At 36.7% G+C, this 19,043-nt stretch overlaps 1 protein-coding gene across 1 annotated transcript in view; it reads left to right on the top strand.

Moving 5' to 3' along the window:
• Positions 1-414: 414 nt before the first annotated feature.
• LOC134540781 (uncharacterized) overlaps positions 415-19,043 on the top strand; it is a 227,861-nt gene continuing 209,232 nt past the window's right edge. Inside the window, exon 1 of the mRNA XM_063383698.1 lies at positions 415-588. Within this exon, the coding sequence (XP_063239768.1) occupies positions 564-588 (25 nt within the window). The 5' untranslated portion in view covers positions 415-563. The remainder of the gene's footprint in view (positions 589-19,043) is intronic.

The following is a 19,043-nucleotide window of genomic DNA, read 5'->3' as shown; positions in this document are numbered from 1 at the left end:
TAACTTGTTGTTAGGGGGGGGTGGGGGCGACTGACTCGGGGTATGTGAATCTCAAAGTGCGTCCGCGCACCGGCATGCACCTTGACCTACGCCGGGAGTAGCCTGCGCATGCGCAGTGGTGTTTTTTTTTTTTTGGACATTTTTGTCCGCATTGGGGTTTTGGGCATAACTTGTTGTTAAGGGGGGGTGGGGGCGACTGACTCGGGGTATGTGAATCTCAAAGTGCGTCCGCGCACCGGCATGCACCTTGACCTACGCCGGGAGTAGCCTGCGCATGCGCAGTGGTGTGACGCGCGCAGTTGTCACTTCTCCCCCTCTCTTTCTTGTCCCCCCCCCCCCCAGCAAGTTTCAAACCCTCCCACCCCCTCCCCTCTTCGTCATGGGATTCGGAAACTACCTGCGGAGACCCGCTTCAGTGCTCGGCCGGCCCGCGCTAGCGACACATCGCTCCGTCGTCGTTCCGTTTCGCACCCGCACAGGAGTTCCGTGCGCGCGTTAGTGCGTGCGCGCGCGCTCGTGCGTGTGTGCGTGCGTGCGTGTGCGAGAGCTGGAGGCGACAGGGCATGCATCTGGCCGACAAACATGCAGGTAAAAAAAATATATTTATATACTGTCTGCAGTACCCGGCGTTTGCCCCGGTTTGAACACATGGAGCTTTATTGTCTGCGAGTTAAAAGCAAACTGGATAGCGCTATATATATGACAGTGCGTTGGACATAGAGAAATGTCACACAATTACCGTTTGTATGTTTATGATCTCTGATTTTTTGTTTCCCCATGGCGATCGGTTATTTATTATTAATTATAAATTTTTAAGACCATTAATCGAAATAAAAACTATCCTATCTCTCAAGTTGGAAAAAAAAATACACATAAATGCCAATTTTCATCGAAATCGGTTGACTTGGTGAAGAGTTCACTGGTAACAAACATCAGGACACTGGATTTATATATATTAAGATATAGGTCCATATTCTGATTCGCTTCAACTTGTCTCGAATTCGACCGTTACACACGTTCTGAAAAGTCAGGAAATTCACTTGAAAACCTGGTAAACGAATAGAAATAAAACCCCACCCCCCCCCCCCCCCCGCAGCCTATGTGATGATGATTTCACGGGAAAATGTCATGCTCCAGTCTACCATCGCACGGACTGTGAAAAAAAAAATTCTTTTATTTCACCCCCCCCCCCCCCCCTCCGGGAGAATGCAAAGTTCTGTTTTAACTAGGCCAGCTATGGGGATAGTGATGGTTGTATTTTTTTTTGTTATTGCGTTCAGAAGTTTTGGAAAATAGGTAAATTAAAAAAAAAATCAGAATTATCAGGGGATTCTTTTTGGTATTGGTAATGGAAAGTCAGGGAAAAGTCAGGGAAATTTTATTAAGAGATTTGTGTGGACATTCTGATTCACCATTTTCCCACATAATTCCACTTGCGAATCATCGCACGATGTTTGTTGGCGAATAACGAATTTGTTTGCAAAGACTGCTGGTAGAAGACTGAGAAGACAAAGTTTAAATAGTTTTAAGAACTGTTAAAATGTGAGGTGAACTATAGACCTCCGTAGGAAGAGTGGGAGGGTGTATTCCTCCGCTGGAATTCAAAATGTCCGCTCTTGTGATACGGACAGTAAACATATTTATAAGAAAAAACTTTTTGAATATTCTAAAGTTTTCCATTTCACGCATACAGGCCTTGACTGTCCAGTTAGATTTGTTTTGTTGACGGAATTTGTGTCCAAGCACACTGTTAAAATGTTTCCCCTTCAATTAAAGAAGAACGCTGGTTAAAAGTTATGCAGGAATCTCAGTCAATATATGGACACTTGAATTCACTTACTTCGAACATGACTTCAAACAAATACTCACGGAATATCAACGAAACATTAAACTGATTAAGTCTACAGTGAGAAAACTCTTATTTTGTCCACGTGTGTGCGTGTGTACATTTTGTTTGGTACGAAACACACAAATCGGGAAGTCTAAATACGGCGTATTTCGTACGAAGATTTCATATCATCTAAATTACGAAGAACTGTAGCTTGTGTTAGTTAAATTAATCGTAGAAAAAATTTTGAATGAAGGAACGTGTGTACAACACACAAGTATAAATAAATTTTTGATAATATCACGTGGGGATAACGTGGCTTTCGAACACTTACTCCACAAATATGCATATAATAACGGCTAAAAAAATTGGTTGTCTGTAAAGTCGGTTTACGGACGATAGTTTAACGTGACAAAATCATAACAAAACATTGATGAAATTATTGAATACTTTCAGAAATAACATTTAATAATTTTTATTGAATTTACACTATTTTGTATGGATACAAAGAAGGAGTGAAATGAAATCTACAATTTAATTGATAAATTTACTTTTATTTGCACTCATCAATTCAAATATGTTTATTAATTTAACGAAGAGATTATTTTAACTATAACTTTTACACATGTTTGCTATTTAACTTCTTCCAATCTGTGTTATTCCGTTAAGGATAGGACGATGATAGGAAAAGTAGGAAACGAATGGGAGTGTTTCAAGTTTAATGTGCCTCGAAAAAGTCGAATCGATGGTTGTTCCAATCGAGTGGAAGAGAGATAGATGCGGCGCAAGCGTACAATGAGCGTAACGGGACATAGCGTAACGGGACAATGCGCGTTACGGGACACTTATACGTGCGTGCAGCCGGCGTTCTTCGATTTATTAGACGTTGTCACGTCAAAAAAATGCTTGAATTAAACATGATTAAAATATAATTTCATGCGCAAATTTTCTTAAGATATTCTCTGTATTATCACGAAAAGCGTATTTCATATATGAAAATATTACCATAGCTATATGTTCTACAAAGTTACAGTATCGTTTATTTAGTATTGCAAACTTTTCCTTGGCAACTGGTTTCCAAAGGAATCTTTTGTAAAATTACAGAAAATTATTTTCTGTGGGTAATTTCTTGTTCTGTATTCATTTGTTATAATTTTTTCTCTTGAAATAAATCAAACATAAAACAAACCAGAAAAATAAACCTGTTCTATAGTAACATCATTTTCAGTTAAATTATCCATGCATAGAATGTTAAACATTTTATTATTTTTTATTGTTCACTTTTTTTGGAAGAAAAAAAATCTGGATTCTTGAAATAAAGGAATAAACTAATTTACATATTATATATATTTTAACGATAATTAGCAAAGTTATGATTAATGTAATCAACGAACTTAGTTTAACTGATATTTCAGCTTTCATACCTTTTGTGCATAGAAACACCCCCCCCCCCCAAAAAAAAAACAGAATATTTTTCAGCACTGTTATATATAAATATATTCTAGTGTTCCACCTTACATATTGTAGAAGCATATTATAATAGCCTATTTGTCAACGCAGTTATAGTATTTGTTGATTATATTTGTCAACGCATTTCTGAATATTTGTCGATGGCTTTTATTATATTATTGTCCTATTTTTTAATATCTGACGTGTGTATTTTCCCTAAGTTAGACGGTTATCTACAAGAAGTGCTGATTGGCCCACGTATTATTCCGCCAATGTTGTCGCAAGTGACAGTTGAGAAATGGCCGCCACTGGCCTCTTGCATTCGATAACTTTCAAAACTGCAGACGAGTCACGCACCGAAAAAAAATTATGTACGTTTACAAAATATTCCTTTTGAAACTAGTTGGCAAGAAATGGTTTGTAATACTAAAAATAAAAATTTCTAACTTTCTACAACACATGGCTATAGTTATTTTTTTTGTATAAATAAAATACATTTTTTTCGTCATAATACTGAGTATTTATTTCAGAAATTGGCGCACAATTATATGTTTTAAGATTTTTCATTCAAACATATTTAAAAAAAAGAAAAAAAAAGAAAATTGAATATTAAATAATGACATTATTTTGTTCCATTATGCTTATTAATGTGCGCAGTTAATGCTGGAAAGCTATTCAGGGAAAGGTTTCCAAATCACTTTAATTATTCCAGGTACTGGGACAAAAATTAAAAAAAAAAAAAAAAATGCCGGAGTGAGAATCCAAACTCAGCATTGCTGGGAACACTATTGTGTAGTGATTAAGTTGTTTTCACGCGTGTGTACAAATTTACAAACATCTATAGTTTTTTTTCCATGAATACTTCTGTTCCATTTACAAAAATAAAATAAAAAATACAGTACGTGACATAGACTGTGCAAAGTAGTTTGGTCTATGATGGTCCTATGTCATCGTGAAGTTCCTGATATATGTGCATGGATGGTGGTTGGGGGGAAGTGTGTAGATTTTTCGGGGGGGGGGGAGAATTCTTGGAGCGTCGCCAATTTTGCACGTGTTCGCTAGTCTTTACGTGAGGACCGTAAACCAACAGCTTCCCCCCTTCACTACACCCCACTCCTCCAAAAGTCATAAAATCAAAGATCCGGAAAACGACCGCTCTTCCTCTTTAACTCGAAACGACGGCCTTTAACTGGGAGAAACACGTGTGCCAGGACGTCGAGAGAAACAAACGGAACGGCCTCCGGGGGAAATGATTTTGTCCCTCCCCCCCCCCCCCTACACACGCTAAGCAATGCATAAAGTTTCAAACTCCCCAGTGTACAAATAAATAAAAAATTGGTTGTCTGTAAAGTCGGTTTACGGACGATAGTTTAATGTGAACGTCATAAACAAAACATAGATGAAATAATTGCATGCTTTTATGAAAAAAATTAATAAATTTTTATTGAATTATCTGTGTTATTCTGTTAAGGATAGGACGATGATAGGAAAAGTAGGAAACGAATGGGGGTGTTTCAAGTTTAATGTGCCTCGAAAAAGTCAAATTGATGGTTGTTCCAATCAAGTGGAAGAGAGATAGATGCGGTGCAAGCGTACAATGAGCGTAACGGGACACTTTTTCGTGTGTGCAGCCGGCGTTCAACATTTATTAGACGTCACATAAAAAATATAACGAGCAATTTAATTTGTTATCATGTTGCAAATACACTTGCTAATACGAAGATTGGACGCAAAATTAAAAAATAACGCCGAGCGTGATAAACACAATATAGATCGTGTTCTCAGCTACATTTCCGGACGCGAATCACACGTAGTTTCCGCGCCCGCCGCTAGAATTCGCTGCCGGAGCAGCTACGTCGACCGTCGAATCAATTGGACGGGAGACCGAAATTTTAAACCATACAGAGAAATGGCTCTGATAAAAGCGAGAGAGACTTTAAAAAAAATATACCGATCCCCGGCTTTGGACCTTATTTTCGACAAGGAATGTTATTAAAGTACTGTCCATCTTGTTAAAATTCCCTTTGGCTTTGTGAACTTTAGTTCGCGCCATCCCGCCAAACGCTATGTTTGCCTAGTGATGAGATGTTTACACATAAAAAAAAATTGGTTGTCTGTAAAGTAGGTTTACGGACGATATTTAACGCGACAACGTCATAACAAAACATTGATGAAATGATTGCACACTTTTATGAATAAAATTGAATCATTTTATTGAATTATTACTATTTTGTATAAATACAAAGAAGGAGTGAAATGAAATCTACAATTTAATTGATAAATTTACTTTTATTTGCACTCATCAATTCAAATATGTTTATTACTTTAACGAACAGATTATTTTAACTATAACTTTTATATGTTTGCTATTTAACTTCTTCCAATCTGTGTTATTCTGTTAAGGATAGGACGATGAGAGGAAAAGTAGGAAACGAATGGGAGTGTTTCAAGTTTAATTTGCCTCGAAAAAGTCAAATCGATGGTTGTTCCAATCGAGTGGAAGAGAGATAGATGCGGCGCAAGCGTACAATGAGCGTAACTGAACAATGAGTCATCCTTTTTCGTGCGTGCAGCCAGCGTTCGTCGATTTATTAGACGTTGTCACGTCAAAATTTTTTCTAAATTATTTAAACTTCTCCGCGGCAATAACAGTACACGTGATCCTGGACGTATCACGCAACTTGAAAGTTTGCATAGGAATTCGATTAGCAATAGACGAAATATTCATCCTGCTTCTCCCGGTCAAATGAACAACTGCGTCTGGGGGAGTTACCCCCCCTCCCCTCCTTGATTACCACCACATTTGACGGCCCTAAATGTGTCCAAGAAAATGAAAACGAATCAAATGTACTTCGGATAAATATGTCTCATCCCAAGAACTTATTGACGTGACAACGTCTAATAAATCGAAGAACGTCGGCTGCAGGCACTATAAAGTGTCCCGTAACGCACATTTTCCCGTTACTATGTGTCCCGTTGCGCTCATTGTACACTTGCGCCGCATATATCTCTCTTCCACTCGATTGGAACAATCATCGATTTGACTTTTTCGAGGCACATTAAACTTGAAACCTTCCCATTCGTTTCCTACTTTTCCTATCATCGTCCTATTCTTAACAGAATAACACAGATTGTAAGAAGTTAAATAGCAAACATGTATAAAAGTTATAGTTAAATTAATCATAATAAACATACTTATTTGAATTAATGAGTACAAGTAAAAGTAAATTTATCAATTAAATTGTAGAGTTCATTTCACTCCTCCTTTGTATTCATACAAAATAGTGGTAATTATATAAAAATAATTCAGTTTTATTCATAAAAGTATGCAATCATTTCATTAATGTTTAGTTATGACGTTGTCACGTTAAACTATCGTCCGTAAACCGACTTTACAGACAACCAATTTTTTTTTGACAAAATATTGCTTTGTCTTCTTCAATCACTAACAATTTTTTGCAAAGTGTAGAATGATACTGAAACCGAACGCGTGTGACTAAGCTGGCATAAATACTTACCAACTAGAAAGAATGGTAAAACTCTTTTTTAAGACTTCAGTAATATAAACTAAGTATAAAAAAATTACGAGTAAGTTAAAAAAAATCTTAACACATAAACTGCTTAACATAACTTTGGGTATTAAAAATTAAAAACTAAAGAAACCCACATGATTTATATAGAAAAAAATTAAATATTCATATACTAATATAATTTTAGATCAGATAAAATAGGTTTTTGTTATAGAAAATTAAATACGATAAACAAAAACGTAAGTATCACATGAATACTAACGAATCTCTTATAATTACTCCTACACATATCCTACACCATGGACGGCAAACCAATGGCATGCATACTAGTGGTTGGCACGCGAAAAACAAATCGGGCACGCAAAAAACTAACGAATCTACATACTTGATCGCTAAAAGTACGAGCCTAATATATTTTATTTAGCATCTAATTTGCAACTGCAGAAATCACACTAACCTTCTCTTTTATTTAAATGAACATACAACATCAATATTATCTTTGAAAGATTTGTGCAATGGGAGTGCATGACTTGATGTAAGCTTTTGGACATACGCCATTGCTGATCAATGCCCGGTATGGACCCGGTATGCATATTTCGCTGAGGAAGTTGGCAAAGAAAATAATTGATCTATCACAATGTTCCAATAACTTGACTTTTCTCTGTAAATGTCGCAGTAAGGGAGTCATTCCTAGGGGACTCACAGTCAAATCCCCGGTCAACAGCAAACAGGCTCAACAAATAACCCGGAAAGCCAGCCAAAAGCTACTGAGTGAAAGAATTGCCGCATATCACTGTCAAAAATCACATTTGAACAATGAAATTTCGGCACTACGGCTTGAAATTCAGTCCATATAAAATAAAATAAAAAATGCTTAGAAATGGCGTATGTCCAAAAGCTTACATAAAGTCATACAACAGCAAACATTAAGATTGCTGTACGAATTTCAAGTTGCAGTTTTTAAGAGCTACTAGCATCTAGTTTTATTGTTATCCATTATTATTAACACTAAGTGAAGGTTCTTTGATCACACGTCATACCCACACATCATTGGCCTACACCATATTCAATCACAGGTCACTTATGCCTCCGTTGAACCTGATCACAGGAATCTAGGAAATATGATGAAATCGATTTTGCATTGGTTATTTAATTGAAAATTTTTAACGTGACAAAGTCTAATAAATTCTTGAACGCCGGGTGCACGTACGAAAAAGTGTCCCGTTACGTACATTGTTCCGTTATGCTGTGACCCGTTACGCTCATTGTTCCGTTACGCTCATTGTACGCTTGCGCCGCGTCTATCTCTCTTCCACTCGATTGGCCTATGCGTCCGAGGAGAAGAAAGACAGCGGCAGCACACAACTTACATCTACACGTGAACTGTTTCGTCGACTGGTTATAAAGTGAAGTGAAAAGTTAATGTGGTTTCCATTGCTCATTACAACAACAATTTCGGCAATAAAGATTAATTATTCTTGCATTTTACAAATCTGATTACTAGTATAATTTCAAGTATTTATTCTTTAATTATTAAAATAAAAATGATTCAATTTTATTCATAAAAGTATGCAATCATTTAATCAATGTTTTGTAATGACGTTGTCACGTTAAACTATCGTCCGTAAACCGACTTTACAGACAACCAATTTTTTTCACTAGATGTTTACTAAAAGTTATTTGCGAGTTTGTCAAACGTCAAAGTAGTGACCACGATTACGTAAACTGGCTTAACATTTCAACGCTGTTAGAAACAACACAAGTTGTAACGAAATTTTTGCGCAATAGATTTATCAGAATAAATTCAGAGAAAAATAACCTTGAATTAAAATCATGAGGAAATGACGTTACCGTATTGGATTGTGAGACAGAGGTTTAAAAGGGGTCGTTACCACAACGCCGAAATACCACAACGCCGAACGTACAATGACGCCGAATACTATAACGCCGAATGCCAAATTGACCGCAACGCCAACAGCTAGAAAACTGCTGTGAACCACAACGCCGAAATACAGTAACGCCTAAAAATGTTGCTGCATGGAAGGGGGAGGGGCACAGGAGCAAAATGAAAAACAACTGAATGAATTTGTGTGCTAACCTTACCTAACCTAACCTTTGTGGCAGTCCTGCAATGACATTTTTCGGGGTTAATGTATTTCGGCGTTGTGGTAATTCGGCGTTGTGGTACACAGCAGTTTTCTAGCTGTCGGTGTTGTAGTCAATTTGGCATTCGGCGTTATGGTTTTCAGCGTTATTGTACGTTCGGCGTTGTGGTGCGTCCCCGTTTAAAAGCTATAGCGATTCATACAGCTTTAAGCAGCTAACAAGCAAACTGGCTGGAAGTATTTTTAGCGCTGAAAACTTTTTTTTTTCAAACATTTCCTCTTCAACTATGTTTGACAGTAAAAATTTGAAGAAGAGCGACTGAAATAAATATGGCTTTGAAATTCTTCCCTCGAGTAAGGTTGGACACATAACATTGGATGTGTTTGCAAAACCTATCACTCTTGCAAATTTTATTTTTTCTTTGACTGAGCTAGTTGAACTATGCAGTTGCCATAAGTGTGCAGTTATCACAATAAAATTATAATTATTTAAAAATCTCTTTACAAATAAATTAATTTTATCTGCGGGCTTTTAAAGAGATTGTAACCTTTTCAAGTTCACTAGAAAAAAATAACATGTTACAGAAAACCGACAATTGAACGTGTTTTAAGCTACATAACATTGTTGCTAATATATTCGCAGTCAATTTACGAACAGCGGGGAATGGGTACAAAGCTTTCCGTGATATTGGCGGATTCTTCGGGTATCTAGGTAAATGTTCGGGCAACGAGTTGATTTGTACCATCACTGGATCTCAGGAATCATTAGGACACATTAAAAAAAAGCGAATCTTTCAGTACTGTAAAATCTAACCTCGCGTAAAACAAGCCAATGAACACGTTCTCATGTTGCAAACGCACTTGTAATGTGGAATCATGACACGAAATCTAACACAGAATTCTTTAAAATAATGCAGAGTTTGATAATAATTTTACTTTAAATTTTGTTTTCAACCAAATTCCAAGACGCAATTCCCACGTGGTTTCCGTCGACTATCGAATCATTTGATTAGCAGACAGAAATTTTATAATAAAACGTCTCCGTCGCACCAGCCTCTGGACATAGCTTGATATCTAACACCTCTCCTGTTTCGCGTGTACGGCGTATCCCGTATCCACGCCCATGGGGGCCCCAGGCTAAGAGGGCAGGGTTAACAAAACAATAGGGGGAGAAATCTCTTAAACAGTCAGTCATACATTGTAATATATTGAGATTTGTAAACTAACTCTTCACTCTGAGCTTTAAACTTCAGTTTATACAATTTCTTATGTACCCATTTTCTTTTATTTTTTTAATCTCTCTTTCTTACTTTTGAAATGTAAAAGTACTCTGTAATATTTAGTTCTTGTGGTTGTACAGTTTGTTTGTATATATGTATATATTTGTATTAATTGACTTGTTCTATATTCCGGAGTCCTTACCTCCATATGGGATCTACAGAACAAAAATTGAATAAATAAATAAAAATAAATATATTTTTTTTTCACTATTCTTCGTAATTTCGTCTCACAGTTGTAATACCGTGGAAATTATTTTTTTTGTAACTTTTCAAACGTGATTTAAATATTTCACATATTTCTGCTCAAAATTAATTTTATTTTATTCAAATTGGTAGCAGCTCGTGTCCAATGTCTGCTCTCGAAGCAGACGAAAAAACCCGGAATCGAACGTTTTGAGAAACTTGCCGGCTCGTAGTATATAACGGCGCATTCGCATACCCTTACCCTACATGTGTATGCATGTACACGCAAAACTCGAATATACTCAGACCTGTTTATGTTTGAAAGGTTTCAAAATAATCCTATTTCGGTTACTCTTCACTTTTCAAACTGGCATCCCTATTTATTAGACATAAATATTGGTTGTATGTAAAGTCGGTTTACGGACGATAGTTTAACGTGACGTCATAACAAAACATTGATGAAATGATTCCATACATTTATGAATAAAATAGAATAATTTTTATTGAGTTATCACTATTTTGCATGGATACAAAGTAGTGAAATGAAATCTACAATTTAATTGATAAATTTACTTTTATTTGCACTCATTAATTAAAATGTGTTTATTACTTTAAAGAAGAGGTTATTTTAACGATAACTTTAATACATGTTTGCTGTTTAACTTCTTCCAATCTGTGTTATTCTGTTAAGGATAGGACGATGATAGGAAATGTAGGAAACGAATGTGAGTGTTTCAAGTTTAATGTGCCTCGAAAAAGTCGAATCGATGGTTGTTCCAATCGAGTGGAAGAGAGATAGATGCGGCGCAAGCGTACAATGAGCGTAACGGGAAAATGTGCGTTACGGGACACTTTTTAGTGCGTGCAGCCGGCGTTCATCGATTTATTAGACGTCACGCAAAAAAAAAATGTCCGTGGGTAATGCGGGTTGCTGTGAGCTGAAACTAAAATTAATATTTTTTGTTGTCCGGCGATGCATTGTTATTATTTACTCACTAAGCTAGAATATAATAACAGCAAATTAACACTTTAAATTACAAAAGGGTGAAATAATGGGGTTAATTGCAGCCCTGGTTGGCCGAATTGCATAGATAAAATGTTAAGCGAACTGGGTATTTATTTATTTTTTTCTTTCTTCCTTGCGGTTCATTTACATATTTACGAAAGTAAAGAAGAAAAGTATCGTGTTTTACAACGGCAGTTGTTTTACTGATATAACACCTAGTTTCCCACGCGATGCCTGAATACTAAAAATTTATTTGCATTTTAACATGCCACAGAAATATATAGTACGTATATAATTTTTCGCCTACACGCTCCCTAATAGGAATACTTTGCAACAGAAGTCGCAATGCTAACTTTAAATATTTCCTTCTTCCGACGAATATATATTTTTAATATTATTTATTTTGCGAGGCACATTTTCATGGTGGGTCAAACTCGGAAACGGCTTACCTACTGTAACTAAGAATCGGCCAAGGACACAAACGCCATACACATTCATGCGTGTAGCTGGTTTCGAACTCAGAACTCTTTGCATCGAAGTTAAGAGCTTGAGTAAACTGCGCTGCGGACGAATGAACCGACACTGTAATTTTTGTACAGTACACTCCCGATTATCCGCGAAATTAAGTGGCAGGGACACCGCGGATAGTGAAAATCGTGGATAATCCGCAAAAGAGCGGAAAATGGGAAACAAAAAAGGAAACACTAATTTTAACTTAAAATTCTAAACATGTAGATACAGTAAAAGTTACAATTAACAGAAATTTTTTTTAATGATGCTAAAATTTTAGTATTTTACTGAATAATTAACAAAAAATACATTTCAGTAATGTAAGCATAAAAGTGTTCAATCATGAGACTAGAAACAAAGTGTGACAGAGACAAAAATAGCAACGCATGCCAGCCTACTGCGTGAGTTCCGAGAAGGCCTGTGGCGTTTTACTGTATACTGCACACAATACACTCGTCAGTAGAGTTCAAATTTGCTCACTTGAAATAAAATATAGTTTTACGTATGTGCTGTATTTTTTCGTAGCATGCGCGGATAATAGGGAGTTTACTGTATTTTATTGTAAATGGAACAGAAATATTCATGTAAAAATTTCAGATATGTGAAAATTCGTACATTTACACGCAGACAACTATATTACGACAAAATGATATTCGCAGTAATACTGGGTTCAGATTCTTACTCAGGCAAGCTGCTTTGTATTTCCTTTACCTACTATAGTTAAAGTTATTTGAACACCTTTTTCTGAATAGATTTCAGGTGTTAACTTCGTAAATTAATAAACATAACAAAACAAAAAAATCTAATCATTTTATATTCGTTTATTTTTTCCACGGGTTAAAAAAAATCAAGCTGAATGAAACAATTAAAAATTTGAATTTTAGTCCCGATTTTCGTACGTTTTTCTATAGGCAAAAGTAACCATAGATTTTGGTCGTACAAAGTTACAATATCTTTCTTGTAGTATGGCAAAATGTTTCCTATCAACTGGTTTTCAAAGGCATCATTTTTTATAAGTACACAAAACATTACTCTATGTGTGTAAAATCACAGATATTTTAAATCTCAATCTGTCATCGAATTCACAATATCTTCTGTCGATATTCAATTTTTTTTAAAAAAAAATACGTCACTATCCCTGAGGATCTACAGGATAAGTCGGAATTCGACTTTCAAAATTCGGCTGTAGGTTTATCACTACAAAAAAAGTTTTAAAACTCTTTACAAATCATGCTTCAATGTGCTTCCCAAAGCTGGTGCACGACTTTGAAGTTGCGGCTGCACATCAATAAATTAAACCGTAAATTATAGACAAAGTATTTAATATATGATCACCGAGCATCGGAATTATGTTAAATTGAACGAAGTTCTGCAAATACCGAAAATTTTGTAGCTGTAACATAATTATATCATTGATATAAGTGGGAGGGCGATGCATTTATTTTTCACATACATTTGCGGCGTTTACAACTCCCCAGTTATTTCAACGAAATAATTATGCTACAGAGACAGGTGGCTGTAGAAATTCATTTAACTAAACATAACCCAGACGCTCAGTGTTCGATCTGAAATATTTTTGAAGTGAAACTTCTTTGCTGAGAGAGCGTTACGAAAATTCCGATCGCACGAGGGTAATAGCTAGGTGCGTGGTGGGGGAACCGGTAGAGGAGAGTGCGTCAGCGGCGACGCCACTCCAACGCATGCGCTAGCGGTCGAATGGGAAGACAGGTACGTAGCGGAGCATGCTGTCTGCTAGTTGTAGCGGCCGGAAGGGGAGACGGCAGGGGAGAGGCAGAAATGACGCAGCAGTGATGCTACGGGAATTCTTGCAACGCTGCTTGTGTTTGTCTACTCCTCAGTTTTTCGTAACTGCTGACGATTGACGCTACCATATTTCTTTCATTTCATTTAAATTATCTACAGTTTATTTATTTTTTATGGAAATGAGTTATTGATTTCTGCTGTTAAATTTGTTGACATTTTAAATCACAGTGATCACATATTAAAAGAAATTACACTTATAAAGCTAACCTCTTTAAGTTTTTTTTTTTTTTACATTTACAATCACACAATTCACACACAAAAAAAAATTGGTTGTCTGTAAAGTCGGTTTACGGACGATAGTTTAACGTGACAACGTCATAACAAAACATTGATGAAATGATTGATCCAGAAGAAAATGAAATATCATATTCGGCCTGAGACTGAGCCGTAATAGGTTTTTGCAACCAAAACATTTAGGCATTAAAAATATTATATTCTTTGAGGAAGAAATTTTTTTAAATTTTTCTATCTTTTGTATAATAAAATCTACCTCTGCATGGTTTTATGAATAAAATTGAATCATCTTTATTGAATTATCACTATTTTGTATGGATAAAAAGGAGTGAAATGAAAAGTACAATTTAATTAATAAATTTACTTTTATTTGCAATCATTAATTCAAATATATTTATTACTTTTGAAGTGTCGTGCGCACCGTATTTATTTTTACAAGTACAAAAAAAAAATTCAGCCGCCGGGATTTTATCCGTCAACCTATCGATTAGTAGTATTCGTATTTTCGTATTCGTATTCAAGAGTTTTTATTTACATAAAGTACCCTTTACAGTGTTTTATACAATATTTGTTGACATGCCAGCACTCTGTGCTCTTTTGCCAAAATTTACATTTTTTACATTATATATTACATGGACAGAAACAGAAAATACAGTTTATTTGAAGGAAAATTTAAAAAAACTTTCTTGCAGTGTCCTGGGGGCTTGTTTGCCCAATGTCTTTTTTCAGCACTATATTTATTTATAATATATTTACACATACATCATATGAACTTAATTTTAAATTACACTTAACAAGTATTGGTCAGCATTGCTAACCGCACAGCCACGAGGCCATATTGGAATAAATTGTTTCAGATGTTATAAATTAATAATATTCCACGCACGATATTTGTTTGAATTTCTTTTAACTAGCATATTCTCTGTTGGACTCGAAATATTTACACGCTCGTGGGCTCATAACTATAATACGGTGTGTGATTTAGTTGATCAAATAATAACTAATGACAAATAATTACCAATGTCAAACTAAAGCGTGAAAAGTATCATACCAGCAATAAATATTTAGTTACACAGCTAAAACAATACTCATACAACACTGTTTAAATATTCTGATTTACACTAGTAATTAAAATAATACGTACTTGTAAGAACGCCATTTCCTTGCGAATATACTCCCGTGGCGCGGTGCACAACAAAAACCTCAAACCCCGCTATGTTGTCGTCTGCCCCAAGCCATGTGTGGTGACATGCGCAGGCGTGATCCAACCGGCGCGACCCGCCTATCCCTGCAGCATGGCGGGGTGAAACCTGAGCAGTACGCCGCCACGTGCCGGCCGAGTTCTCTGTACCGTCCGAAACATACCAGAGAGATGCCACGCATGTGTAATCAGAAAATGGCTAATCCCAGCATGACTAAGGCGTGATAGGCTTCGGCCTGAGACGCATTTAGGTCCCTCCCTAACCCGGACCCCTCCCAAACACACTTAGGATTTAGTTAGGTTAGGAAAAAAAAAACAGGACACATCCGTAGTGGGATATCCGTAGTGGGATATCCGTAGTGGGACATCCGTAGTGGGACATCCGTAGTGGGACAATTTTTCGTGTGTGCAGCCAGCGTTCATCGATTTATTAGACGTTGTCACGTCAAAAAATGAAGCTGCGTTACGAGAATTCCGTAGCATCACTGCTGCGTCATTTCTACCTCTCCCCTGCCGTCTCCCCTTCCGGCCGCTACAACTAGCAGACAGCATGCTCCGCTACGTACCTGTCTTCCCATTCGACCGCTAGCGCATGCGTTGGAGTGGCGTCGCCGCTGACGCACTCTCCTCCTCTACCGGTTCCCCCACCACGCACATGACTACTCCCCTCGCGCGATCGGAATTTTTGTAACGCTCGAAAATTGTAGCAATAGAAGTTCGGCCCCTAAGCGCCGAGTGAAAACGAATGCTCCCGGCATGCCTTGTGCCGCGGAATCAGAAAACATCGGGAAGCCTTCTTTTCACAGACGAGAGAGCCAAACGTACGATCGTGCATCTTCTGTTTTTTTTTTGTTCTTTGTAAATAAATATGGTCCCTTGCAATTTCACGCAAATTGTAATTTTCAGGTAAGGAATTATGCTATTTCTGATTGATTTTTAGAATAATGAATCGTTTTGTATCTAACATGTTTATAAAAATTACGAAGGCTCTATACTAATGGTCAATCAGGTTAGGTTAGCTACATTATAAATACTTTAAAACATTGTGTACATTTTATTTGGTTAGGATAGCTACATTAAAGATACTGTGAAAACATGTAAACAGTTTTCCTAGCGCTGGATGGCTACATATTAAAAAGTTATTTGCTAAGCAACCATAAAATGATTTTACAGTATTTTTAATGTAGCTATACTTACCTAATATAACTAACCATCCACAATGTTTTAAAGTATTTATAATGTAGCTAAACTATAATATGCTTCTTTTGACTAAAAAAAAAAACAGATACCGTTTTATCTTCATTTACTGAATAATTCTTTAAATTACTTCTTGCTAATTTTAAGAATGAAATCTTATAAGTAGAGACCGGAAAAATTCGCAGATTCATTTCGCGATAGTCTGAAATTCACACACGTATACCTTAAAGCTGCTTTTGCTATTGGCTCACTCTTCGTCTGGGCGACCCTGGGCCAGTGAGAAACCCTCCACCAAAGGAGTGTCGAATGACGGACAAACCAGTTGAGACCACTCACAAGTCAGCAGCCAACGAACTGGCGTTATTTACCCGAGTATACAGAGGACTGTGTAGGCTATCCTGGAGGTCATCGAAACCGCGAATTTTTCAGGTCCCTACGTATAAGTTAAACCCGCGCATTTGGAGAATAAATGCCCACGATTTTTTTTTTCCCCGCCAAATAAATACACCTGTTGTGGTACGGGGAAAAAAAAAAAGCGAGCATGAACTTCGTGGAACTTCTGGTGTGGCTCTCTCGTCTGTGAAATGATGGCTTCCCGAAAAAATCCGGCCTGCGTTCGATCCGACGCCGACGCCGTCTGACCTTGTCACCTCGACCTGCCGCAAGCGAACCGCTACCTGGCAGACCCGCCCTCTGTCCTAGTGATGAGGAGGGGGGGGGGGGGGGGGCGAAGAGGCAGGCAGCTGGTTGCGTGTGGACTTAGTCACGTCGACGACTCTAGTCGGAATCAGAACAGGGTGTCCACAAGGAAAAAAAAAATATTTCGTACCAACTTAGGCGAGAAAAAAGTACTAGATTTGAAAAAAAAAGTACTAAATTATAATTTGTTATGGTTTGAACAATTTAGGAAGTTATTATGACATTGCAATGCTCGAACCTAAATATCACACCACACACACACATACATTCCATATTATCTTTGAAAGATTTGTGCAATGGGAGTACATGACTTGATGTAGGCTTTTGAACATACGCCATTGCTTAGCACATGTATGTCTGCAGAAGAAAACTAAAAAAAAAACACAAATGACAAAAAACACAAATTAAGCAAAAATTGCTGTTGTCAGGATTTAACGTCACACAATATTCCACAACAGGAATATGGTCAACAAAGAAGGAAAAAACAAAGAAAAATGGACTAACAGTACGAAAAACAAAAAAAACGAAAAAAAAAACCACAAATGATGACAGCACAAAAATTCCGAACCCAAAAAAATTCAACACAACAGTTGAAACGAGACAAAAAACACAGAAAAACGAAAAGACGAAACAAACACAATAGTTTTCCAAAAAAAAAAAAAAAAAAGAGAAACGAAAAAAAACCCCACAAATGATGACAGCACAAAAAATATTGAACCCAAAAAATTCAGCACAACAGTCAAAACGAGACAAAAACACGACCAAACGAAAAGACGAAACAAACACAACAGTTTTCTAAAACAGAAACAAGTGACGTTTCGGGAACTGCTATCTGCTCCCGTCCTCAGGCAGAGACGCACATGGTACGGAAACACAGGTGCGACTGAGAAGGGGCTGACAACAGCAATTTTTGCTTAATTTGTGTTTTTTTTGTAGTTTTCTTCTGAAGACATACATGTGCTAAGCAATGGCGTATGTCCTAAAGCCTACATCAAGTCATACATTCCATAGTTTTTAAAAATAATTACGCTTAATAATAAAACATATTGGAGTTACTATAATATTATTATATTAAAGAAAAAGTACCAGATCTGAGCGTAAATGTACTAGACCACTAAAAAAATTATAAAAGTACTAGATCTAGTACGAAAGTACTAACTGTGGACACCCTGAATTAGAACGACCACACAGAAAAAAAAATGGGGTGTGGCTGTGTTATGGACACGGCCGTGTGTTGTACGTGAATACGTGTACGTAACAGGTAATATATATTTATTTTAACACTATATATATATATATTTACTGTAACTATTTTACACTAATGTCTTATGTATGCAAACGATAGATTTTTGACGAGAGCTCACGAATGAAATTCAAAACGAACGTCGTAGCTTCTCCGAGTCAAAAGTTATACTAGATGGATAATCTCTAAACGCAGCAAAATGAACCCAAAATGGCGGCGCTTCCCCCCCACCCTCCACCGCGCGCGAAGCGTCACAGTCCTCAGCATAACAAATTCTTTGATCCATTATCTATCCAGTGGTGTAATTAAATTTTGGATGGAGATGATAGATATGTAGCTGCGACACCAAACTGTATCCCCCGATTTTGTTTTTATTCGTTTTTTTTGAATTGCCTCCCACTAGGGAAGAAATTTTAAAGACTTATTCACGTCAAAAATTCAAAAATCATCCCTTACATAATTGTCCATACAAACACGATTTTTCAGATACATAAAAAAAAAAAAAGAGCGCTTGAAACTCTGTACATGTGGCGGAAGTGAAACTTAGTTGGCAATTCAAAACTCGACAAAACTTGACAATAGATATTTACTCACTGTTGAAACATTCAAACTATAAAGGAAAAAAAAAAAACCTGTGCGTGTTACTGTTTCTTCAAACAATTTTGCCATTTGGAACGCGTCAAATCTCAAAAATAAATATGAAATTCATAACAGGTAGCACCATCTATGCGTAAAATGCAGCGACTGACTCAAC

This window comes from Bacillus rossius, chromosome 17 (assembly GCF_032445375.1).
Source record: "Bacillus rossius redtenbacheri isolate Brsri chromosome 17, Brsri_v3, whole genome shotgun sequence".
Classification (NCBI taxonomy): Eukaryota; Metazoa; Arthropoda; class Insecta; order Phasmatodea; family Bacillidae; genus Bacillus; species Bacillus rossius.
Note: the sequence above shows the minus strand (reverse complement) of the source record. Positions and strands in the feature narration are given on the sequence as shown.